The sequence below is a fragment of the Apiospora marii genome, assembly GCF_038362585.1.
Source record: "Apiospora marii strain CBS 49790 chromosome Unknown utg000011l_segment0_segment0, whole genome shotgun sequence".
In the NCBI taxonomy this organism is placed as follows: domain Eukaryota; kingdom Fungi; phylum Ascomycota; class Sordariomycetes; order Amphisphaeriales; family Apiosporaceae; genus Apiospora; species Apiospora marii.
The window spans coordinates 2,129,909-2,155,390 of record NW_027117382.1 but is presented as its reverse complement, the minus strand read 5'-3'; the positions used below and the strand labels follow the sequence as shown (position 1 = coordinate 2,155,390).

At 53.3% G+C, this 25,482-nt stretch overlaps 6 protein-coding genes across 6 annotated transcripts; 3 read left to right on the top strand and 3 right to left on the bottom strand.

Annotated features, from left to right (window-relative positions):
* Positions 1 to 323: 323 nt before the first annotated feature.
* PG985_013767 (uncharacterized protein) lies at positions 324 to 1,549 on the bottom strand (the record flags this gene model as incomplete). Its single annotated transcript, XM_066833533.1, has 4 exons — positions 324 to 510; positions 567 to 1,364; positions 1,428 to 1,444; positions 1,517 to 1,549. 4 exons carry the CDS (start codon positions 1,547 to 1,549, stop codon positions 324 to 326), a joined length of 1,035 nt encoding a protein of 344 aa, XP_066678273.1.
* An 804-nt stretch (positions 1,550 to 2,353) lies between these two features.
* On the top strand, positions 2,354 to 3,979 carry PG985_013766 (histone acetyltransferase type B catalytic subunit; the record flags this gene model as incomplete). The annotated part of the gene is made up of 3 exons (XM_066833532.1): positions 2,354 to 2,366; positions 2,425 to 2,697; positions 2,757 to 3,979. 3 exons carry the CDS (start codon positions 2,354 to 2,356, stop codon positions 3,977 to 3,979), a joined length of 1,509 nt encoding a protein of 502 aa, XP_066678272.1.
* A 444-nt stretch (positions 3,980 to 4,423) lies between these two features.
* Positions 4,424 to 5,704, bottom strand: PG985_013765 (pyrroline-5-carboxylate reductase; the record flags this gene model as incomplete). Its single annotated transcript, XM_066833531.1, has 2 exons — positions 4,424 to 5,385; positions 5,641 to 5,704. 2 exons carry the CDS (start codon positions 5,702 to 5,704, stop codon positions 4,424 to 4,426), a joined length of 1,026 nt encoding a protein of 341 aa, XP_066678271.1.
* Positions 5,705 to 6,229: 525 nt separating this feature from the next.
* On the top strand, positions 6,230 to 7,793 carry PG985_013764 (CTD kinase subunit gamma CTK3-domain-containing protein; the record flags this gene model as incomplete). Its single annotated transcript, XM_066833530.1, has 2 exons — positions 6,230 to 6,895; positions 7,029 to 7,793. The coding sequence occupies 2 exons, from the start codon at positions 6,230 to 6,232 to the stop codon at positions 7,791 to 7,793; spliced, it is 1,431 nt and encodes a 476-aa protein (XP_066678270.1).
* A 1,125-nt stretch (positions 7,794 to 8,918) lies between these two features.
* Positions 8,919 to 9,667, bottom strand: PG985_013763 (mitochondrial 54S ribosomal protein bL12m; the record flags this gene model as incomplete). Its single annotated transcript, XM_066833529.1, has 2 exons — positions 8,919 to 9,242; positions 9,461 to 9,667. The coding sequence occupies 2 exons, from the start codon at positions 9,665 to 9,667 to the stop codon at positions 8,919 to 8,921; spliced, it is 531 nt and encodes a 176-aa protein (XP_066678269.1).
* A 482-nt stretch (positions 9,668 to 10,149) lies between these two features.
* PG985_013762 (ATPase) lies at positions 10,150 to 25,227 on the top strand (the record flags this gene model as incomplete). Its single annotated transcript, XM_066833528.1, has 2 exons — positions 10,150 to 16,492; positions 16,529 to 25,227. The coding sequence occupies 2 exons, from the start codon at positions 10,150 to 10,152 to the stop codon at positions 25,225 to 25,227; spliced, it is 15,042 nt and encodes a 5,013-aa protein (XP_066678268.1).
* Positions 25,228 to 25,482: the final 255 nt, after the last annotated feature.

Sequence of the window (25,482 nt, the reverse complement as noted above, 5' to 3'; positions counted from 1 at the left end):
TATATAGCGAGAAAGGCTATGAGTCTAAAGTGGTCATTGGAAAGTAAATGGGTAGCTAGACCATAATGAGACAAGGCTGCAACACAATCAGTCTCTCAATGGGGTATAATCCTATCCTACATCCCGCTATCAGCTCGATTCGCTCTTTGAGAATGCATGTCCCGCCCCCCTAAGTTCAGCAATCTGAGCTGCGGTATCGTGACCATGTCCATAATGGTGGCGTTTTTGTCCCACCGTATTCCGTGCCGGCCGTACATCAGTGAAGAGAAAATATATCTATAAACCTACGTCGTGGTCATGCTACGACATATAAAGTCACCAGCTTAGTGATGATGGCCAAATTGCGTCAACATAGGAATCAGCATGCCGGCAACAGTAGCGAGTGTATCCCGCATCTGGGGTTTTGTTTGCTTCCGCTGGGTCGTATGGCTATCGGCATAGCCATTGGGACTGGAGCTGGGCTCATGGCCCGCGCCGTCCCCTTCTTGCATGGCATGCATGGCAACGTAACTGTTCCACATATTAGCACAGGTCGTTCGATAGAATGGAAATATGGCGTTACTCACAGGAAAGTTCCTCCTGAAAAGAGCAGCAACATCCCGGTCCACCATTGGCTGACGTGGCTTTCGCCGTCAGGACCTATGCTGCCACCACCGAGCAGCTTCACGAGAATGAAGGTTGCCCATGCACCAAAAGGGGCTGCCAGACTGAATACGATCAAGTGGCCTCTAGCCGCACGCTTCGACAAGCCTTGCTTCAAGAGAATTGATGTCAACCCAAAAGCCGCAGGCGCCTTGTGCACCATGATGGCGATGAAAATAATGAATCCGAGTTGCATATCTTGGGCAGTGGCCGAAGCGCCCATTGCAATTCCATCGGCTGCGGCATGGATGACAAGCCCCACGGTGGTCGCGAGACTCCTCGACTGTTTCGGCGTCGGTGCAAGAGAGCCCAGAAAGCCTTCGGTCTCTTCCTCATCCGTGTGTCTCGTTGTGCCTGCCAAATTGCTGAGGCTGATGTGTCTCGGTGCGGGTGGCTGTTGGAAGTTTTCGGAGGCATGTCGCGGTAGCCGGTCGATCAAGAACATGAGCACAAAGCCCATGATTAGAGAAAGGCCGACGTAGAAGGTAGGGACCGGCTCCGGCGGCTTGTTGCCTGAAGGTATCGACGTTGGTGGATCATCTTCGCGAATCTTCAGATGGTTATGCCCAGACAACGAAGCGTCTGATATCGCCTCGACTCCCTCTGGTATAATGACTATAAGTGATGTGCCGACTAGTAGCCCAATGCCGATACTCGATATCAGTCGAAGCTGCGCTTGCGATAGCGTCATGGAGAGGGGTAGCGCGCCGGCCAGGAAGGAGCTGATCGGTCGAGAGTCAGTATGCTAGGTTTCGCAACGTGTCGGTCGGGTACTGTGCACATACGCCAAAGCCATCACAACCTACAAAATGGAGTATTAGCATCGCAGCACCAGAGGCTTTCGCGGGAGGGTTCCAATGGCTGGATTGCTTACCGTTTGGGCGAGGAGAACAAACATGCCTGCCATTGTAAAGTGTTGATACGCAAACTGCCGGCGGTTGGTTTTCTTGACAGTCTGTTTAGGTCTTGCTACCGACGCATTGGAACTGACTAAAAGGAAACCCGGTCGAGGACGGCAGAATAGGAGGAGAAAGGACTAGACAGCTAGCTGTGCTGCGTGTGTACGTGCAACGACGACGATAACGACGACGGGGCACCGCCAACTAAAGAACCGTCCTTCAAGGTTTTGACAGCTTTCAGCCTCCTCTTTCTTGTTTGAGACCGTTACTTCAGGGCAGCGGTTGACATCCCTGCAAGTGAACGCTACACCACCTGGCGTATCAATCGATTCCTTGCAGATGGGTACGTCACGCCTTCCGATTTTGCCGTCTGGGCCTTTAATCTGGGAGTCTGGACAGGTACCGTAACTCCCTGCAGTACTCCCTGCTAAAGAGTCAGGCAGGGGTTTCAGATTCTAGCGCCAGTGCTTGATCCGTGCTGTAAACGAGCAAACCGTACCTCAACTAACTGTAGGCCGCTGTGGAGCGCAGTAAGCAGTTCCTAGTACACCGGGCAGTCAGTCTAACACTTTTCGTTTTACGCGCCTCAATCGCGTCCAGCTTGAGCTTCGCGACGCAAGGCAACCTCTGTTTAATTGATCGTCCGCGAGCCTTCAAGATATCGAAATCCCATCACCACACCATCATATCACCCTACACACAACATAATTCGCGAAACTCGGATCGCCTGCTGCGCTGAAAGTTGAATTCGCATTGCCTGAGCGCACTGACTCCATATCTAAGGAACCAGAGGATCGCAAGCTTTCTTCAACATGGAAGAGGAGTGTATGCAATTTATCCATCCAAGGCGGCGCATCTGTAAATTGCTAATCTCATGTTGCAGGGACTTCCGATGCCAATGAGGCCTTCACCATTTCATTGGTAACCCCCAGCGACTCTGGCCTCAAGAAACTCGACTCGTTCAATCCCAAGTTCACCTATGCCGTCTTCGAAAACGAGCAGATCTTCGGATACAAGGGCCTCAAGGTCAACCTCACATACAATGCGACTGACATGCGACCGAACCTTTCTGTGTCATGCATCAAGAAGTTCAAGACGGTGGGAGAGGCTGAGGCAGTGGACATCCCAGAGATAATGAAGGAGTTTCTTCCTGGAGGTAAGTTCTACTACTCGCTGCTCGCTGCTCACTTTGGTTTGTGGCTAACCACCGTGCAGTGGCCTTCCAGAAGAAGAGCGATTTTGAGTTGGCTGTGAAGCAAACGCCGACCAGCTGGACACCACCTGGCGAGCTTGTCAACACCATAGAGCGAGATGGCGAGACGTATGAGATCTGGAAGGGGAGCCTGGCCGATCCGGCAGTGAAGCAGCTGGTGAAGCGTATCCAGCTTCTTGTTCTGTTCTACATCGAGGGCGGATCGTACATCGGTGAAGATGCGGATGGCAAGGACGAGCCCGATTATTCCCTGGCACGATGGTCCGTCTTCTTCCTCTACAAGAAGCCGTCAACAGCGAACGAGCAATACGTTTTCCAGGGCTACTCGACAGTCTACCATTTCTGGCTATTCCAGAACCCAACACCCCCTGCCAGCCCGGGCAAGACCCCGGCTCTACTCGAGCCCAAGAAGAATGCAAGCTGGGAGCTTCCTTCCGGCGATTACCCCTACACGGAACTGCCCCACCGCGCCAGAATCTCTCAGTTCCTCATACTGCCCCCATTCCAAGGCAAGGGTGCGGGCGCGATGCTGTACAACACCATCTTCGATCTCCAGTCCAAGGACGATTTTACCAAGGAGATCACTGTGGAGGACCCTAACGAGGCGTTTGATCTGCTACGAGATCTTTGTGATATGAAGTATCTCCGCAAGAACTTCCCCGAGTTCGCAAATTTGACTGTGAACCCGGACATTGCTGTGGCCAACAAAGGAGCCGTTCTGCACCACAGCACCCAAATCTCTAACAAGGATAGCGGCGCCAATATCTCGGCCAAGGGAATTGTTGATGTTGATGCACTGGAAGCGCTGCGCCTGAGAGTCAAGATCGCCCCTCGACAATTCTGGCGACTGGTGGAGATGCATCTCATGTCGAAACTCCCACTTTCCGTCCAGCCTTTACCTGATGATGAAGAGGTAGAAAGGCCAGCCGCCTCAAAGGCCGACAAGCACGCCTATATGCTTTGGCGCATCCTTCTTAAACAGCGACTGTATCGCCGCAACGCCTCGATTCTGGGCGAATTCGAGGTCACCGAGAGAATTATCAAGCTCAACGACACTCTCGAGAACGTGGAGTGGGAGTATGCGCGGATATTAGAAAGACTGAACGCGCCCAGGCCTGAAGTTGATGCCAATGCCAATGGATCAAGTGCATCCCACGGGAAGCGCAAGTCAGAGGGCGAGGAGGAGGGTCCTTCGAGTAAGAAGGCAAGAGTCGACGATGAGTAGATAAGCTTGGCCCTGCCACTTGCATTATTTTCGGGATCGCAAGAACTATTGGATCCCTGAACTTGGACTACAAGTTCTGGAGAGCGGCTTATTCGGAGAGGAGTTTTCGGCCGGTTTGGCCTCTATGATACCTCGTTTGATTGCGCATGGATTCTGGACTTTGTAACATTATGAACACACTGAATATACTTTCCATATAGATGGAAGGTATAATGCAGCATGGGTAGCTGCATGCGGTCTTTTTAAGATCGTTGGGCATGGAACCCCTAATGAAATGGAAGTACGGCCTTCTGAGACAATTTCTTGGCATTTGCTTACGTCTTATTCCTTTTGACACTTCATAGGTCTGTTTGGACTCTGCACGCACGCCGCAATCTAATCCCAACCCCATTTCTTGCCATTGACGTTTCGTCCAGTCTATCTAGACTATGCATATTGTCCGTGCTAGAACCCGCCGTTGTCGGTCTGGGGGAAACGGGTTCCATTGACATTCTCCCTGCCTTTTCCAATCTGTGATGCAACAACAGTCGCTTCTCGGACTGCCCGCGAGATCGTGCCCCGAACGCGACCCTCCTCGAGCACCAGGAGCCCACCAATTGTGCATCCACCAGGGGTAGAGATCTTGTCGCGCAGGATGGCCGGGTGTTCCCCGGCCTGTACCAACGAAGCGGTACCCCGCATCGACTGTGCGGCCATGCGCGTTGCCTCGGGGCGCGGCACGCCCATCGCCACGGCGCCGTCGACAGCCGCCTCCATCATCAGCGAGAAGAAGGCCGGGCCGGCGCCGCAGAGGGCGGTGCTGGCGTCCATGGTATTGGGGGGCAGGTAGACGACATCGCCAATACGGCGGAAGATCCAGGTGACGAGGCTCGCGATGGGCTGCGGCAGCGGCGGCTCGGACAATGCCACCACAGTCATGCTCTCGCGGATCTGGGCCGCCGTGTTGGGGATGGCCCGCACCACGCGGCAGCGGCCGTCGACCTCCGGGTCGTGCTGGGGCACGGCGCCGTGCAGCACCCTTTCGATCTGCTCGGCGGTCACGCCCACGCAGATGCTGATCAGGAGCTTGCCGTGCAGGGCCTTGCTCATGCCGGGCTCGCCCAGCAGCTCCGAGACCATCGAGGGCTTGCACGCCAGCAGGATCACCTCGGCCTGCGACACGGCCGCGACGTTCTCGCGCTGCACCACCTTGACGATGGAGCTGTGCGCCCACAGCGCCTTCTTCACGCGCTTGGCCGACTCGGTCCGCCGAACGCAGGCGATGAAGCGCGAGGGCAGGCGTGTGGGGAGGGGGTCGTCGAGGGGGTCGGCGGTGCCGTTGTGCATGGGCGACTGGATGGGCTTCGGGGCGTCGAGGTCGGAGAGGGAGCTCAGGATGCCCGAGAGGATGGCAATGCCCATGGTGCCTGTGTCATCGCATCATTAGCTTCGATGTCGTCCCGGGAAGCGACTTCGGCGTTGGCATTTTCCAGGGCTTGGCGGTAAGTCATTTGGTTTTACAACTAAGTGGCTAGACCAATCAAGGGCTTCAGTTGTACTCCCAATTGCGCAGAACGAAAGAGAGAGAGAGAGGCCAAATAGTCGTAGTGAAGGGAAAAGGGGTGTGGGCCAAAGCGTGATTGTCTGTACTCTAGAATGCGCTCAGAGCAGATCGCACGTACCGCAGCCGAGGACGGCCATAGTGAACTCACTGCCCTCATTGGCGTGAGAGGGTAGGGCCAGCATGCTGTTGGAGGGCATATTCGAATTCCGAAAATGGGGTATATGTTTGAATATGAAGATGCAAAGGACTTTCAGTATACGAAAGGTCCGTCTCCTGTCCCTCTTTATGAGTTGGACAATCTGTTTAGCGGTGGAGAGCGGAGCACTTGCCGAGCTACTCCGGGGTGCCTTCGCCGACTTAGATCACGATGCCTAGGGAGGTACTTCTCGCACAGGAAATGCGGGAACACTGTCAATTCAAGCTGAGTAGGTAGCAGGTCGACTTCACTTGCTCCTCAAGTTTTAAATAAACCGTTTCAACTGGCATACTTCGTCACTTTGTGATCGGCGCATAACACCTGTAATTTATCAACACTGGGCCAAGTCACACATCCCTGGTCTCAACTCCCACCAAGCTAGGTACGCAATTAAACGCATTCAATTTGCTATTTGGTATACACCGACTAATCCCAAGATCGTTTAGCGTCTGGAAGATTATCTAGCGCCCGCAGCCAGCACATTCGCATCAAGCCACAGATGGCGGGCTCAATGCCACTCCCCGCGCCTCCGCCTCCGCCTCAGCGGCCATATGCTAGACGCAACAACCGCGCTAGCCGCAGGGCCGCCAAGAGAGAGGATCGGAAGAAGTCCAAGGATGCCACCGACGTACTGAGCCCGAGCTCAAGCTCGAGCTTCAGCTCACAGGCGCCCCAGCCTCAAATCCATACCAGCAATCCCACTTTCGTCACAGGGTCTAATACTTATCACCATATCAACCAACCTGCACATAATTATTCTGCCCAGCAGCATCATCAACAACGACCACAGCACCCAGACGACCAGCTCAGCCAGCCAACACTTCAACGACAACAGCAAGGGAGATCACCGAAACAGTTGTCGGTCGAGGAAGCCTACAACCCAGGCTTCTACGGCAGCAAGGAATTAGGCTTTTGTTATCTGCATCCCGACGAGCAGGCCTTTTGGCACATAGGCAACGAATCTGCACAGCGTCTTGTTCTTGGCCCCAACCCCAACCTAGCCGCGGACAACGCGCCCAAGATGGCTGACCCGTTCGAGGTGCGCATGCGCTTCAGCGGCCAGCTGCAACATCTCAATGCCACTGTAGTCAGCGCGCAAAAAGCTGCCCAGTATGCGGTCAAGTATAGGGATCTAAGCGAGGATTTGCACAGTTGTATCCTCGAGCAACTGGAAAAGGTACGTCCGTGACATCAAATCGCAGGCCATTGGCACTGCTGCAAGTTTGCGCGTCTCGTCGGGAATATCATGGAAGATACGTCATGTGTTGCAGGTGACAGAGTAAGCTAACCTGTAATATGTGAATTCGTAGACCAACATGAACACCAGAGCCAACATCATGTACTTCATCGAGCATTTCCTCGAGATCGCATCCAAAGAGCGCCACGCCGAGTCCTATGTTCGCATGATGCAACGAGACATAATAAGGGTTGTTGATGCTGTTTGTCCCGAAGACGGATCCGGCGCAGCGAACGTCAAGGTAGTTAAGACTGTGCTACAGGGCCTCAACGGCAAGGGTTTCCTCCTGGATCAGACCCTCACTGAGCTCGAAGAATGCCTAAAGGACCGCGACGCCTCGCAGGCTGAAGCCGGCCTTTCCTCACCCGTCAATGGAGAAGCTGTAATGTCCACCGCCTTGCCCGCCAACGGCAACGCTGCCGCAAACGCCTCTAATGTCGCCGCCGCCGGTCACTCTTCCGGCGACGCACGCACTACGAACGGTACCGGCCATACCACTCGTCTCGATAAACGACAGATAGAGCAGCGTATTGAGGAGGACCGTGAGCGACACAAGAGACGGCGCGAAAATCTTTGGGTGGTCCCTCGCTCCCAGGTTGACGAACGTGCCAAAATGATGGAGGACGCCAGCGATATCGACGACGATGACTTCAAATTCGAACGCGAGGAGAGAGAAGCACTGATGGACGAGGTGGAGAATGCCAAGTGCGTGCACTTGCGGCCTAGACGTCGGGATTCGCCCAACGGACGTGATCACAGCCGCGGGCGGGAAGATGACCGTCGCGACGACCCTATACAGAACGACGACCGTGACCACGATCGGATGGACGAGGGTTGATATTCCCGTTGCTCGAGCATGAGCCTGTCTTAGTCAGCGCTATACTCGTAGAGCTTGCGACCAATCTCCATTTCAGTGTCTGGAGACTTGGCCATGCCCAGATTGCCGATCAAAGGGTTTTCAACTTTGATAACCAAATTGCAAACGATTGGCAGGAGGAAGATTGCGCCGCTGCAATACTGCTATATGGTCAACTTCGATGATATAAGATATTGAGCATAAACAAGCCGCCAGGCTATCTTGATATCCAATGACCCCGGCTAGGATCGTACTTGTGTCTAAGGGGCACGACTCCATGGTTTGGAGTAGATTTGGCTGAAAAGGGGAAGTGAAAAGGGCACATTGATTCGACAGAAGAGGGTACCTTGCTTCAAAGACATTAAGCCTAGCAAGCTTACAAACATAAGTTTACTGGAGGCAGTTTGTTATTTTGCAAAGTCTTGCGTCGAAGCATCGGATACAGTTGACATGATGATAGCCACCCATATAAAGATTGGGTTGACAAATTGGCGATTCCCACGCGGATTGATTTGAATCACAGGATTCGATCCAGCACGCCACAGAGAATAATGATAATAAAGCTGATTACAACACTTGGTTTTGTCCTTTTGATAAGAAACATGATTTCAAACAGCCCCGAGCCCCTTTCAGCTGGTTTATCACCTCGGTTGCTAGTTGATGGCTCTTGATGCTGTTAAATGTGTACGTGCTTCTTGTGGTCCTCTGACTATAGCATCATTCCCCAATGCAACAGTGGAGAAACATGTGAACATGAGATAGTTGCCTCACAGTTGCGCCCATGGTGCCAGTCCCATTAGTGAGCAATATAAATGTAGGTGATCTTTATGTATATTGTTACAAGGTAGGTTACATGTATACACTTGCCTCCTTCGTCTATCGTACCATGCTATCCCCCCCGCTCTCGCTGGAAGGCATGGGCAAAAGCTGGATTCATTATCCATAGTCCCATTCGACGTTCACCGTGTTCCAGCCGTGGAATTTCCCTTCGACCGGTAGATTTCATCTTTTCGATGACATTTGTATTGCCCAGAACATATGCCTCCTGAGAGATCCACAAAAGATTCCGAGGCAAGTTATTGTTGGTCGTTGCCCTTTTTATGCTCTCTATTCCATGACGACTGTGGCGCCCAGCTCCTTCATGGCGGCCATAATCTTCTCGGCCTCGTCCTTGGGGACACTCTCCTTCATCATCTTGGGCACCGACTCGACGAACTTCTTGGAGTCGACCAGGGACAGGCCGAGCAGGTTCTTGACCTCCTTGATCACCTTGGGCTTGGAGCCGGCGTCGAACGCCGTCAGCTTGATGCTGAACAGCGACTTCTCCTGCGCGGCTGGCGCCGGCTCGTCGGCCTCCTCCACAGCGGCGGGGGCGGCAGCCGGTGCGGCGGCGAAGCCACCTACAGGGAGATCGGGGATGTTGAGGCGGGACTGTGAGGAGTTACGTGTTAGTTTCCAGTTATATGCGACCCCAAAATACAGATTTGCTGCATGATTATCTAACAAACGCCATTGGATTCGCCAAGCCCGCATTCACGCCTGCCATTGAACATTCCCATTGAGGTATAAGTTGTTTATGCGCTCATGGCTTCCCCCCTCCAAAACATGTACGTGGCGAATCCGCTGGCAACGAGGCCAAAAATGCCTACCTTCAAAGAAGCGACAAGGTCGGCGGTCTCGAGAAGAGTCAATTGGCTGATCTGGTCGACAATCGTGGCGATCTTGGGGCTCGTGCTGACAGCGGCCTCTGTCGACTCGTGCCTCCTCTGTGCGAATGCCATCGACGGGCGCATGGCAGCCCGGGTCCGGAGCGTGCGGGCGCAGCTGCGGGCTGCGAATCGGCAAGGGATTGACATTGTGGGCGGTTGGTGTGGGTTGGCTGGTCAATTGGAGGGCAAGGTGCACGAAGCAGATCGGGTGGGTGGCGTCTCGTCGGGGTTGAGTTGAAGCTTCGTGATGCTCTCGAAGATTTTTGGCGTCCCAAGGCTCCCTGCAGGCGCTGCTGGGTGGGACTTCCCTGGTAGCCCAGGCCTATTGGATCGCAGGCGCGCCCGGCAGCCCAGAATTCCCGCTTTCCGGGTCACCTCTCGGCGAAGTTGGGTACCTGAGAGCAGGTACCTCAGGCGCTTCTCACCGCCTAAATTTCCCATGCCGATTTGAACTTTTGGGAGTTGGCGGGACCTGGACGAGCACTTTGGCAGAAAAAGTCCTTATCGATAAACTTTTTTCGAGCGCATCGCGCATCCTCTGTGTACGGACGGCCAAGTGAGACTCGCTCAGCATTGAGTGAAGATATCACTGTCAATCCGACACTATTTTCCAAACTCCAGCAGCGATCATGGCGACGATAGATGTCAGCTCCAACAGGGCATACCTCCTGTCCGATGAGCAGCTCATGACACATCTGCCGCCAGAAATACTGCAAGTCATCCGCAGTCACGACCCCACGAATTTCCTAGATGCCGTTGCTGCTACGGCGCTGATACCCCAATACACGAGCCAAGTTTTTGTCTATTTCGAAGAGGTTTTTGCCGACATTTGCGCACGATGGGTTCTCAAACCTCGTTTAGAGGGCCAAGAGGACCAGATCATCAATGCGTTTGCGAGAATCCTTCCGTTCGCTCCTTACTTATCTGTTTTCCTGGAACAGTACCTGAGTGAGACCTCAGTGGCGCCAACTGAGCCTGGATCGCGGCCCTTCAGGGTCAACTCCCTGAACCTGCCTTCCATTACCAAATCGCCCGCGTCTACTCTTACGCCTGCACTCATTGCAGTATGGCGACTGTTAAATTTCGACAAGAAGGCTTATCGCCAAATTGTAGAGCCCTCATGGATGCAAATGCTCTTCAACCACCCCGAGCCGCCAGTGAGATACCTGGCGATAAGGATATTCTGCATATTGATGTCTGCCTCCGACTCCCGCCTAGAGGCACTTATTCAACAGCACATTCTCCGGATAGAAGGAGGGAGCGACAGCATCAGTAGCCCTGAGAGGCAGATGCCCCTCGATGACGATTTCGACGGCCAGAAGTTGGACTTAACTTTCTTGTCTTTATGTGAAAAGCAGAGAGCGAGAGAAATAGAAAACCTTCGAAAGGAATTGAAAGATATTCCCGATGTCCAAACCGACCGTTTTCCTCCCCTAAACTTGACACCACTCGTCGTTCGTTATGGTGCAACTTTGCTTCCTCGGCCGCAAGGCTCGCCGCAAACTCCCTCCTCCCTCGTTCTTACTGAGACCGCCATGGCCAACCTGGAATGCCTGACGCAGAGTCTGCACGAGTTCGGACCTGTGATGCTTCATGGCTTGGCGGGATCCGGAAAGACCTCCGCCGTGCATGAGTTGGCGCGTGAGCTTGAAATGGAGTCCAGTATGGTGACGCTACACCTCAATGAGCAGACCGATGCGAAAATGCTCATTGGTCTCTACTCTACCGACTCCAAGCCTGGTTCTTTCTCCTGGCGACCTGGTGTCCTCACGACGGCGGTCCGTGAAGGACGCTGGGTACTGATTGAAGACTTAGATCGTGCCCCCAATGAGGTGATGAGCACTTTACTACCTCTTGTAGAACGTGGTGAACTCGTCATTCCAAGCCGTGGAGAGACGATACGAGCACCGAGTGGTTTCCGCCTCTTCGCGACCGTCCGGACCATAAAAGGAATGTATGGCCAAGAAAGCCTTCCAACACTACTTGGCCAGCGATTCTGGCATTCCGTTGCCATTAGGATGCCGCAACCTTCGGAGTTGCAGGAGATGGTTCTTGGCACCTATCCACTATTGCGCCTATACGCCCCTATGATTATCTCCGTCTATAATCGCCTCTGCGCCCTACCCACCAGAGCTTCCGGTGGTGGTAGAACTGTTGCCGACCGCCCAGTCACTCCTCGAGATTTGCTAAAGTGGTGTAGGCGTTTGAGTCAGTTGCTTGTTGCTTCGGGCTGCAGAACCGGCAAAGAATCGATAAGCGACGAGACCAAGTATTCCATGTTCATGGAAGCCGCCGACTGCTTCTGTGGCTCTATCCCCAGCCTTGAGGCAAAGGCGGTGATTGTGAGCAGCATCGCCGAAGAGATGCACGTCGCGCCACAAATGAGGGAACATTACGTGCAGGCACATATTCCACGATTCGAAGAGACACTGCGGGACATCAAAGTTGGGCGCGTGTCCTTGACCAAGAGACCGAGGGCGAACAGGATTACCAAGGTCAAGAAGACCTTTGCGAACACGAACCACGCGAAGCGTGTGCTAGAACAGATCGCGGTAGCCGTCAAACTGCGGGAACCGACCCTTCTTGTTGGAGAGACTGGTATCGGAAAGACGACTGTAGTGCAGCAGCTCGCCGACTTGCTGGGTCACAAACTGGTAGCTGTCAACTTGTCCCAACAGAGTGAAGTAGGAGATCTGCTTGGCGGGTTCAAACCAGTCAACGTTCGTACCCTGGCTGTGCCACTGAAAGAAGAGTTCGAAGACCTATTCGCGACCACAGGAATCTCCGCCACCAAGAATCAGAAGTACCTCGAGCAAATCGGGAAATTCATTGCCAAGGGACAATGGCCGAAGGTATTGAAGCTCTGGCGAGAAGCGCCAAAAATGTTCAGCAAGATCTTGGCCGAGTTACAGACCAGATCCGCTCAGGCAAATGACAACCCACCTGCTGAGGATGGGCCGGTGGCCAAGAGACGCAAAACGGAGTCGAAGCTGCAGTCGTTGCTCAATTTGCAACCACGCTGGGACTCGTTCTCTCGCGCTCTGGATCAATTCGCTATACAAATTTCAGGGGGGTCGGGGACTTTTGCCTTTGCTTTTGTGGAAGGCAACATCGTCAAGGCAGCCAGAAACGGCGATTGGGTTCTTCTTGACGAGATCAACCTCGCATCACCAGACACACTGGAGAGTATTGCGGACCTTCTCGCCTCTGGCCCGAACGATGAGCCGTCACTACTCCTCTCTGAGACGGGCGAGATCGAACGAGTTGTTGCCCATCCCGAATTTCGCATATTTGGCGCTATGAATCCTGCCACAGATATAGGGAAGCGCGACCTGCCACTCGGTCTCCGGTCTCGGTTCACAGAGCTATATGTCAGCAGCCCTGACAAGGACCTAAAGGATCTGCTCACCATCATTAAGGCGTATCTGAAGAGCAACAGCTCAAAGGATGAGCAAGCTGCCGATGATATTGCGCGGTTGTACCTCAAGACCAAAGCCCTCGCAGATGAGAAGCGCCTTGTCGACGGTGCCAACGAGGTGCCACATTTCAGTCTACGAACATTGACCCGAGTCCTTACGTATGTCAACGATATTGCTCCAATGTACGGTCTTCGGCGTGCACTTTACGAGGGATTTTCAATGGGTTTCCTCACTTTGTTGAGTAAGCAGTCGGAAGATATTTTGGTGCCTGAGATTCGACTTCACTTGCTGGAAAACCGTGGTAACCCAAAATCGTTGCTGTCTCAGCAACCGAAGCACCCTGGCGACAACAAACAATATGTCCGATTCCAAAACAAGAACAAGGATCGTCACTATTGGTTACTTCAGGGTGAGGAAGTCCCGCGAGAAAGGGAAGACTACATTATCACCCCTTCAGTTGAAAGGAACCTTCTCAACTTGGTTCGTGCGACCTCGACCCGACGATTCCCAGTCCTCATCCAGGGCCCGACCTCTGCAGGAAAGACCAGTATGATCGAGTTCCTAGCCAATTACAGCGGTAACAAGTTTGTCCGTATCAACAACCACGAACATACCGATCTTCAAGAGTATCTTGGTACCTACGTCTCTGGTGCCGATGGGAAGTTGCATTTCCAGGAGGGTCTTTTGGTCCAAGCTCTTCGCCAAGGCCATTGGATCGTTCTAGATGAACTTAACCTGGCGCCGACTGATGTGTTGGAGGCGCTGAACCGCTTGCTTGACGACAACCGTGAGCTTCTTATCCCTGAAACCCAAGAGGTCGTGCGCCCCCATGAGAACTTCATGCTTTTTGCCACCCAGAATCCTCCTGGTCTCTACGGTGGACGTAAGGTCTTGTCTCGCGCCTTCCGTAACCGTTTCTTGGAACTTCATTACGATGATATTCCCGAGGACGAGCTAGAGACTATTTTGCAGAAGCGCAGCGTGCATACTGCTCCATCGGACTGCAAGAGGATTGTTCAGGTATACAAAGAGTTGTCAAGGCTTCGACAAACCAACCGCCTATTTGAGAACAAGGACAGTTTTGCGACTCTGAGAGATCTGTTCCGATGGGCGCTTCGCGGGGCAAACACTCGCGTTCCGACACTACCTGGCGCCACGCCCAGAGAGGAGATGGCAAACCAAGGTTTCATGCTGCTCGCCGAACGTGTGCGAAACGAGGAGGAGCGTATAGCTGTGAAGGATGTAATTGAGACCGTGTTCCACAATAACAAGAACAGCGATGGCTCGATGAAGAAAGACAAGCCCTCAATCGAGCCTCAACTACTTTACAGCGCCAGGAGGTCCCCATTCCTTACGCAACTCCAGTCGGTTGAGAATGCCCAGGGTGTCGTCTGGACACAGGCGATGCGTCGTCTTTACGTTTTGGTGGCGCAGGCTCTTTCCAATAACGAGCCCGTCCTCCTTGTTGGTGAGACAGGCTGCGGCAAAACAACGGTTTGTCAGCTGTTAGCAGAGGCACTCGGAAAGGAGCTGCACATTGTCAACGCCCATCAAAACACAGAAACCGGCGATCTGATCGGATCCCAGCGGCCCGTGAGAAACCGAGGTGCTATCGCTGATACTTTGAGACAAGATCTCCTTCAAGTACTCCAAACTCTTGGGCTTGAGGTAAGGGATGATCTTGACGAGCTCCTGCAGCAATACCATGCGCTTGAGAAAGGCCAGCTGGAAAGCATACCCGAGGACATGCGCCAGAAGATAGAATCTGCCGAGATCAAGAGCAAGGCTCTGTTTGAGTGGGCAGACGGTAGCTTGGTTCATGCCATGCGCAGTGGTCAGTACTTCTTGCTGGACGAAATTTCCCTTGCCGACGATTCCGTTTTGGAACGACTCAACTCCGTCCTGGAGCCTTCGCGGACCTTGCTTTTGGCCGAAAAGGGTATAGAGAATTCATTTGTTGAGGCAACCGAGGGTTTCCAGTTCTTTGCCACGATGAACCCGGGCGGTGATTTCGGCAAGAAAGAACTCTCCCCAGCATTGAGAAACCGATTTACAGAGATCTGGGTTCCCGGTCTCTCTGCGGACGGTGATGTTCTACAGATCGTCTCTTCAAAGCTCAAACCAAAGCTTCAGCGGTACGCAGAAAGCATTGTCAAGTTCTCTTACTGGTTTGGCCAGCAGTTTCGTTCTACATCCACTGCAGCTTTCTCTATCCGAGATATCTTGGTATGGGCGAGGTTCATCAACGAGTCTACTCACATCAACTCCGATTCTGCCGTCATCCACGGAGCTGCCACCGTTTTCATTGATACGTTGGGAGCCAACCCCTCAGCGCTCATCGCTATGGATCCGAAGAGCATGGATGGCCAACGCCAACAATGCCTGGACAAGCTCTCTGAGCTTCTTCGATGTGACGCCACGAAGATTTACAGGGCACCTTTAGAACTATCTATCGAAGCTGGCAAGCTCGCTATTGGCGACTTCAGTATAGCCCGAGCTGCCAATGATGACTTTGAGACTGGATTCGCCCTTCACGCACCTACGACGAAGCTGAACGCCATGAGGGTTATCAGAGCGCTCCAGGTGCAAAAGCCAATCCTCCTCGAAGGAAGCCCAGGTGTGGGCAAGACTACTTTGGTCAGTGCTTTGGCGCGGGCTTGCGGCCAACCCCTGACACGTATCAACTTGTCTGATCAGACCGACTTGATGGACCTTTTCGGTACCGATGTACCCGTCGAAGGGGCGGAAGCTGGTCACTTCGCATGGAGGGACGCGCCCTTTTTGCGTGCAATGCAGAACGGTGAATGGGTTCTTCTAGACGAGATGAACCTTGCGTCTCAGTCTGTCTTGGAGGGTCTTAACGCCTGTCTTGATCACCGTGGAGAGGTTTACATCTCCGAGCTTGATCAGTCCTTTAAGCGTCATCCTAACTTCCGGCTCTTCGCTGCCCAAAACCCACATCATCAAGGAGGTGGCCGCAAGGGTTTGCCAAGCTCCTTTGTCAACCGATTTATTGTTGTCTATGCCGATGTCTTTACTGAGACTGATTTGCTCATGATCGCGCAACACAATTTCCCCAATGTTCCTGCCGAAACTGTCAAGAACCTTATCTCCTTCATCTCGAGTCTTGACGAAGAGGTCGTTGTGAGGAGATCATTCGGCGCCTCCGGAGCTCCTTGGGAATTCAATCTGCGAGACACCCTGCGCTGGCTTCAATTACTCACATCTCAAGACCCCTTGTTGGCCACTGCCAAGGTGGATGACTTCCTGGATATTGTTATCCGCCAACGCTTCCGTGGTGTTCATGACCGGCAATTTGTCAACAAGCTCTTCGCCAATGCATTCCAATCCGCCCCGAAAGACCACCAGCTGTACCACAACAGGAACTCTGCCATCCTGCAGACTGGACTTGCGCTTCTCCAGCGCGATCCTCTCGTACAGCTCCAAGCATCTCCGTATATTGACGAAGTCGTCAGGCTCCACGAGATCGAGTCACTCTTGATATGTATCAAGCAGAACCTGCCATGCATTCTGGCTGGCCCATCAGGGAGTGGTAAGTCTACGCTACTACAGCATGTCGCATCTCTAGTAGGCAAGCCCCTGGTGGTGTTCCCCATGAATGCCGACGTCGATGCCATGGATCTTGTTGGTGGCTTCGAACAGCATGACCCTCTCCGCGAAGTCAATCAAACATTGAAGGAACTCGAACAGGTCGTCCGGGAATCCGTTCTCAAAATGGTTCCTCAGACCTCCCCACAAGCTGCTGTTGACTTGCTCAATGCTCTCGAAAGCCGAGATGAACGAGCTGATGCATCTGAGTACTTAACGTCGAAGCTTCAGAGCCTCCGGGGTCAGACTCAGTCTGGAACGCCACTTGCCGATCTTGTCAACAAGGCGCATTCACTTTTATCCCAAGAAAATGGCATCCGCGATCCTACGTTTGAGTGGCTCGATGGCATTATCGTAAAAGCCCTGCAGAAAGGAGAATGGTTGGTTTTGGACAATGCCAACCTCTGCAGCGCTTCCGTACTGGACAGGCTGAACTCTTTGCTGGAACCTAATGGCTTCCTGATCATCAACGAGCATTGCGGTCCCAATGGAGAACCCAGAATCATCGAACCGCATCCGGATTTCAGGGTTTTCTTGACCATGGATCCGAGATATGGTGAACTGTCCCGAGCCATGCGAAACCGTGCAATCGAGATCTATCTCGATCATGTCAATGTTAATACGCCGGCCCATGTCCACCGAATGGCTCAAGTCGAATCCAGCCTGGGACGATTCGAAACCCTGGACTCTGCGCTGCTGCTGGATGCAAGCGAAAACGAGTTGCCCTTTGGTCAAGTCGCTGCCGACAGTCTATCCAAGGCTGATATGGCTTTATATGAGCAGTATCGTGCCGTGGCCAAGGCGAAGATCCTCCCCAGAGATTCTGATGTGGTCTCGAGCTATTCCGAGAGAATCCATACAACCTATGATCACCGTCTAGAGCCTCTTGAGCAATTCATGGCATCAGACTCACTGGTGACAATTGAGCTCGATACGGCCATCCAAAAGCTGCACGGTTCCCTGGATGCCTCCATTTCAATGGGATTTGAATCTATTCAGCCCCGGCATCCCTTACAGAATTCCACTATTGTGCCATTGCTGCAAGGGTCCGACAAGGGCCTACCAATATGGTTGGGGATATGCTATGAGGTGTCGCTTAACCTGGTCAGGGCCCAGAAGCACTTGCGCGATCAGGAGGTTCAAGCACAAGGTCGACAGCCTTCGCTACTCAATCGTCTTCAAAGATCCTCTCTATCTGGTAGTATCGCGGCTGTGTCTAAAGACTCTACTGTTGGCGCTTACAAATTCTTGAGTGGTACTCTGCAGGCCGTCGAGGCCTTCTTGTGTGGCCAAATCGCCAATGCCGGACCGTGGCAGCAGAGAGCCCATGCTCTCGGTGGCATAATGCTGTACTGGTGGCGAACTTTGCACCTTTTGTCAGCCCAAACAGCAACGTTCGAGAAGTTCGACGAAGCACGCTTTCAAGCCCATCTCGGTCAGGGTGCAGACATGTTGGCAAAATACACCAACCAGGCACAGGACTCTCTCATGCACGAACTACTCGTTTACCTGGTGAGGGGCTTGAATGAGAGTTTCGTTACTGGCTTCAAATTGAGTACTGGCCTGAGTATGGAGCCGCTGTGGAAGGCTTACAGACCTCTCCCCATCACCAACGCCAACACGAGCGAGTTAGTCCAGCGTATCGAATCACTAGCTCCGAAGTTCGACAAGGTCAAATGGAACACGCGGGCTTCTGCCAAGAACCTTTCTCAGATCATGACTTCTCTTGTTCAAGTTTATGGCATAGTCCGCAATGATGAGCCGAACTGTGGCGATCTCGTTACGAGTCTCGACTCCGAGATTGAAAAGCTCGCCGCCCAGGTTGACGAAAAGGAGTATATCCCACCCAATCTCACTAAAGAGTTCGAATACCTTCGTCAGCTTATCGTTCTCGAGTCTCTCGTCGCGCAAAAGGCACTACCAGCTGTGGATGAAACGGTCGTTCTTTCCGATTTGCCCATACTTGCGCAGATGCGCCTGCAAAGCGCCACTCCTACGTCCAAGCCCTTGCAGTTGATCGGATATCTCATGGGAACAAAAGCAGCCCGCCCAATTGCCGAGGACAAGCAATTTGAACTGGCACACCCATGGGCCGAGAGTCTGTCGGCCAATATTGCCTCGAAGCTTGCCAATATCGATTCCACAACACTTCAGTCTCTGTCCATGTTGGAGGCAGAACTTCCTGTATTGGCTCATCAGATCTCCAAGTACTCTGGCTCTGTGACTGGCGACTCCTTGGAGAAGCTAGGTGACGTGCTATTGATGCTTATGAGAAGCACAGTAACCACTTTGGGCCCAGATTTCGCAGCAGCATTCGACGCGCTCCAACGGGAGCTGACCGAGGACCTTCAAGAAGCCCAAGTCGGATTCGACGAGAAAGGTCTGCACTATGAGTCGCTGCGATCCATGCAGATATACGGCGACAACGGACACCTTCCACACATGGTCTCACAACATTTCGTCCCTTCTTTGATTTCTCTATTCGCGGCTAAGCGAGACGATCGAACCAAGCGAGCCCTCCTGGCTAATGCTTGGCTACAATTTTCATTGGCATTGATAAAGCTCTACATTCCTGACAAGATGTTTGACCCCCAACTACGCCCACTTGTCGACTTGGAGAGTTACGAGGAACATATCGGTAGCCTCAGCGCGCAGTTGTCTTATGTCAAGCGTTTTGAGGTATTCTTCACCGGACAGCCCAACAATCTCAGGGGACAACTGGTCGAGGATGAGATCCGCGTCCTTGGTGACAAGCCTTCTCTCTCTGAAACTATATACCGATCACCGTCGAGCGACGATCAGACATCAGAACACCGTGCCATTCAAGGCGAATTCAATGGCGTGCTCAAGGCTGTTCTTGGTGCCGATATCCTGTCTGCGCTTTCTCAGCACTGCTTCGGGTCTGAAGTGGCAACCCAGCAATTGCAGGTCATCCGCCAGAACGTTGCCCAGATCGTGGCCCGACTTACTTTGCCTAAGTCTAATCACTATGAGGACTTGAGTATGCCAGCTATCAACATACTCCACTGCCTGGATATTGGACTTTCTTTAGGTGAAGGGTCGCCCCTTATGGGCCACACCACAGATTCCATTTCGAAGTCTTTGTCCCAATGTGTACCCTTCATGAATGGTAGCCTGGCGGGCTTTTCCAAAGAAGGAGCGAAGCCGAAAGGAATGGATCTCCTGAGATATGCTGCCACTTGCGTTGCAGTAGAAGGACCTGATGCCCTCAGTTCTTCCTTGCGTGACGCAGTCTTCGAGGCAGTCCACTCTTTCTATGGCCAATGGAGCCTGAAACTCGAATCCGATCGCAAAGCTGAAGAGGAGAAGAGAAGCCTGTATCGGTTCAAGGGGAGCTTCGAGGATGAAGAAGCTGCCGAACAGGCCGCTTTCGATGAACTGTTCCCAACGTTTGATGCCGAAGGCGAACCAAATGGCGAGCCCAAACCAGCACCAGTCCGTGACTCGCGAGGTCTAGCAATAGAGCTAGCGAAGCTCCATCGCAATATATTCCTGACTCCTCTCGCCCCAAGTGAGAGCATCAAGAGCCTTTGGGACTCTGCTCTTCGGCAGGCTTCCAGAGATCAAGCGTCAGGCTTATCTGACCGCACCCTGCTTTCCCCTACTCTGCAAATCCTGCATGACAAGATGGCTGATTACAACGCCAATGAGACCCGCCCCAATTACAATTTCTACACCACCGAGAACTTGCCTGAAGCCCGCAAACTCGTCAGCTTGGTCAATGATACTCGGGCCCGTTTCCGTCAGCTGCAGAAGGTGGACGAAATCGGCCACTTGCAACCATTGCAAGACGTCGTTCAAGCATGTGACGATGTCCTAGAACAAGTCCACTCGATGCCCTTGGCCAAGCTGATCACTCCTGTCGAGCGCCTCCATGGCTTTGTTTACGAGTGGCAGAATGGTGGCTGGGCAAGCAAAATTCACGGATCGCCAGTCCTATACGACCGACTTACCGATATGCTGATCAGCTGGCGCCGCCTTGAACTTTCGACATGGGGCAAGTTGTTCGACATGGAACTCAAGAAGTGCGAAGATGATGCCAACTCCTGGTGGTTCATCGCCTACCAAGCTGTCATTGCCGGACCATTAGAAATGGCTGAGGCAGGAAGCGACCTTCAACACCACGCTGCCAGCCTGCTCAAAACGTTGGAGACTTACTTCTCCACGGCCGAACTCGGGCAGTTTGCAAGCCGAATGAGTCTCCTCAAGCAGTTGCAGAAGCAAGTTTCACTGTTAGTCGAAGACTGGCCGGTTATGTCAGCCATCAACCGCGCAGTCCAGAACTTCATCGCCTACTACGCTCGCTTCGAACGATCTGTTCAAGAGGCTATCAAGTCGGGCAAAGCCCCTATCGAGAAGCAAATGAAGGATGTACTGCTTGTGGCTAGTTGGAAGGACACCAACATCACGGCTCTGCGAGAGAGTGCACGCAAATCGCACCTCAAGTTGTTCCGAGTAGTCAAGAAGTTCAGAGACGTGCTTGGGCAGCCAATGAAGTCAATTATCGACACGGGGCTTCCAGACGAGACTATACAGAATCTCGCAAATGGGCAGGTCGCTCTTTTGACTGCCGAGGTGGACGACAAAGCGCTGGCCTTCTGCCAGCAAAGCATTTCAAAGTGGGCCAATGATTACAAGCGTGTCGCCAACGCTCGTCGCACTGTTGAAATCATGACCAAGTTGGGCAGCTCGCCCTCTTCCAGTGTCGATGTGGCCAGTGAACTCGACTCGTTCCTTTCGGAGCTCGAGACATCGGCTGCTCAGCTTCGCAAAGAGACTCCGCCATTCTTGACTGAAGAGAACACACGCTTAGTCAAGCATCTTAAGACTCGGAAGCGTAAGCTCTTTGCGGGTGTTCTGAGCGATCTTCGAGAGATGGGCTTCCATTACAACCTCGGCACAGATGCGCTCGCCAAACAAGACTCCACGGCTATGATTCTGTCAAAATTAGAGCCATACGTGGCTGAGGGGAGCGCTAGTGCGGAATACTATTTCCACAAGCTCCTGGATCTGATGCCTCGGGTCAGAAACGCTTCTCAGACTCACTCGGAAGACTTGACAGGTGCCGAGATCAGCCGAAGCACTGGGTTCGTCGAGGGAATGCTGCACGTTATCCTGGCGCAGCGTACCACACTTGCAACAACTTACCAGCGATTGGACAAACTTACTTCTACTGTCCGGCAGGTTGAGAGCATCGCGGCCTTAGACAACAACCGTTTACAGAAGCAGTCTAAGACTACCAACGTCTCTGCTACGGCCACGTGGGCAACCCAGATAATTGATGTCGCCATACAGCTTGTTCAGATCCATGCCAAGTTTGGTGCTATCGACAACAGCCAAATCTCGAATAAGCTGAAGTCGTGGCGTGCGGCGCTGGAAACCGCAACCGATGCTAAAATTGAGAACCCTCTCCCCCAATATCTCCTATCAGATGCAGACCTCAATACTGAGCGTACAATCGCCAGCTGCTTGGACGAGATCAAACAAGGCATGGCAGAGCTTTGCAACGCCCGCCCTGACCTTGCCTTCGTCTTCGAACAGGTCCAATTATGGACAAGTGTCGATGACCAGCCAGTTCAGATCCATGATAAGACACAGTCACTCGAGAAACATTTGCTACCTGCCGTCAAGAGTCTGACCGACAGTATGCTCGTCGCCGTCGAGCAATTTAACAAAGCCGTGGCTAAGATTCCCACGTCGACAGAGGAGTCGGCCTGGCTGACAATGTCGGATGAAGCGATGGTTGCTTCACTGAAGTCGCTTCACCTGGACAAAATCCAGACGACTCTGGGCCGCGCGCTTTCCATCCTGATTCAGCTCAATCTCGAAGACGGCCACGTGAACCAACTGGCTAAGTCACTAATGGCTGCCTCGTATCCCATCGTCAAGCAATACAGTACGATATGTCAGCATGCTGTCGCAGCTTACGGCAAACTTAACCACAGCACATCCCATATTGCTTTCAGCTTGAGTAAGCATTTCGTGCAGCTAGCAGGGCAAGGCTTCTGCACGCCTCAAGAGCAGTCAGACGAGAAGGCTGAAGGCGAGGGACAGATGGAAGGTGGCACCGGTCTTGGACAAGGAGAAGGCGCCGAGGATATCAGCAAGGATATTCAGCCCGATGAAGACTTATCCGAACTAGCCCAGGAAAAGAACCAGGAGTCCAAGCAGGAGGAAATCGAAGACGAAAAGGATGCGGTTGATATGGCCGACGGTGAACTCGAGGGCGAAATGGGTAGTGTTGCCGGTGAAGACGACGACGAGAAGGGTTCTCAATCCGGAGATGAGGACGAGGACGATGAAATGGACGAAGAAGCGGGTGACGTCGATGATCTGGACCCAAACACTGTAGACGAAAAAATGTGGGATGGTGAGAAAGAGGATGACGCCGAGAAAGAGCAGGAGGGCGAGAACAAGAATGGAAAGCAGGACAAGGACGAACAGACGGCTGCTAACGACAAAGCTGATAAGGACAAGAATCAGGCTGAAGAGGAAGGTGGTGAAGGCGAACAAGATGCCGAGGAAGAGGAAGAGCTTGGCGCTGAACAAGATGAGGATGTGCAGTACGATGAGCCGAACCGGCAAGACCAGAATGTCGAGGAGCAGGATGCTCTCGCGCTACCCGACGACATGGACCTCGACGGCAAGGACGAAGACGACATGTCCTCTATCGGCGACGATGACCTTGACGAGCTTTCCGACGTTGAAGAGAAAGACACGGATGAAAAGGCCGAGGACAAAGCAGAGGACAGCGATATGGGAAGCGAGAACGGGGACGCCGCAGACACAACTGCGCCGGCAGATGGGCAAAAGGAGGATGAAGACGCAACAGACAAGCCAGAGGAGGACAACGCGGAGGGCGAGGCTGATCAAGAGATGGCCGAAAACCCAGAAGAGCAACCTGAAGAGCGCGAAGATAAGGAGCAGCCTTCATTTGACCAGGCCAACCCCAACACCGACAATGTCGCGCCAAGCGACGTTATAAATGGTGGTCAAGACCAGGACGCTAACCAAACCGATGACCAAGACACATCTCAAGACAACACCGCCCAACGTGAGAGCGGCGAGATGGGCGAGAGTGCGGCCGATCAAGATACATCAACAGGCGACAAGGGCAGCATTGCCAAATCACAAGAACAGCCTGCTCAGTCCGAGGGAGACGACCTTCAGGACTCCACCGTCGACCAGCCCTTCAAGGCTCTTGGCGACGCTCTTGAGAAATGGCACCGTCAACAACGCGAGATCAAGCAAGCGCAAGCCGAAGAGTTGCAGGACGTTGCCGAGAAGAACAATGACGAGATGGCGCCCAAGGAGTTCCAGCACCTGCAGAATGATGAGATGGCAGCTGATACCCAAGCTATCGGAACTACGACCGAAGAGGAGTCGCGTCCCTTTGACGATACCATGGCAATCGATGATGAGAACGAGGATCCTGAAAGCCGGGTCATGCCAGAGGAAGATGGGCAGGCCGCCGACGATGCCAACGACGCTGACAAGATGGATACCTCGGAACCACTCGAGGCACAAGACAAAGCAGAAGCCCAGCGTGAGGAAGGCCGGACCGGTGTGTCCACTCGTAAGGGCGCCTATGACCGGGAGGTGACACCGCCTATGGACGGCGCCGACCGCGAGGACCAAGACGAGGAGGAAAGCGTCGACGAGACTTCTGTCCAACTGTCATCGACCTATATCACCGAGCCTACATCTGACCTCCGTGAATTTGATGAGGCAATGAAACAATGGACGGACTTCCAGGCCAAGACTAACCCGCTTTCATTGGCTCTTACGTCTCAGCTGCGTCTGATTCTCACACCATCTCAATCGACCAAGTTGTCAGGTTCCTACCGCACTGGTAAGCGCCTCAACATCAAGCGCATCATCCCCTATATTGCCTCGTCGTACAAGCGAGACAAGATCTGGATGCGCCGGGCCATCCCGACCAAACGCTCCTACCAGATTCTGCTGTGCGTCGACGACTCTAAGTCGATGGGCGAGTCGGCGTCGGGCCAGCTGGCGCTCGAGTCGTTCGTCATGGTGTCGCGCGCCCTGACCCTGCTCGAGGTTGGCCAGGTGGGCGTGTTGGGCTTCGGTGGCAACACGTTCATGGCGCACGACTTCACCGAGCCCTTCGCGTCGCACGACGCCGGCGCCAAGGTGCTACAGCGCTTCAGTTTCCAACAAGACCACACCGACATCCGTGGCCTCGTCCGCGACACCATCGCCCGCTTCCGCGCCGCACGCCTTCAGAACCCCGGGCGCGGCGGCGAGGACCTCTGGCAGCTCGCCTTAATCCTCTCGGACGGTCTCACCCCGTCGCAGGAGCACGACGAGATCCGCCGGCTACTCCGCGAGGCCATGGAGGAGCGCATCATGATCGTCTTCATCATCATGGACGATGCGAGATCCAAGAACAAGCCTCAGTCGCAGCCGCAGCAGTCAGGGGCGGTGGCGCAGAACAAGGTCTCTAGCGGTGGTGTCCTCAACCTGAGGTCGGTCAAGTGGGTCAAGGACGAGCTTGGCAACACGGTCGGTATCAAGACCGAGGCGTTCCTGGATACGTTCCCGTTCCAGTACTACCTCATTGTGCACGATTTACAGGACTTGCCTGCCGCGTTGGCTGGTTTGTTGAGGAGTTGGTTCGCTGAGGTCAATGCATAAGTGCTTTTAGGAAGAAGGATGATTGGAGTTAGGGGATAGGGGTTGTGTTAGTTGCATTTTCATGTTTTGTGTAGTTCGCATTTTCATAGTAAAAATATGTAATTTCTTCACTTTGGGGATCTACGTGAAATACTTCGCCGTTTCTTTCTCGGTCTTTGAAGGATGTGGCTCACGTATGTGATTTCGCGGAACCTTGGGTTTCGGTTTACGGCCAGAGCCAAGCATGATTCCGAGCAATTGGCGGCGGGTTAGCTG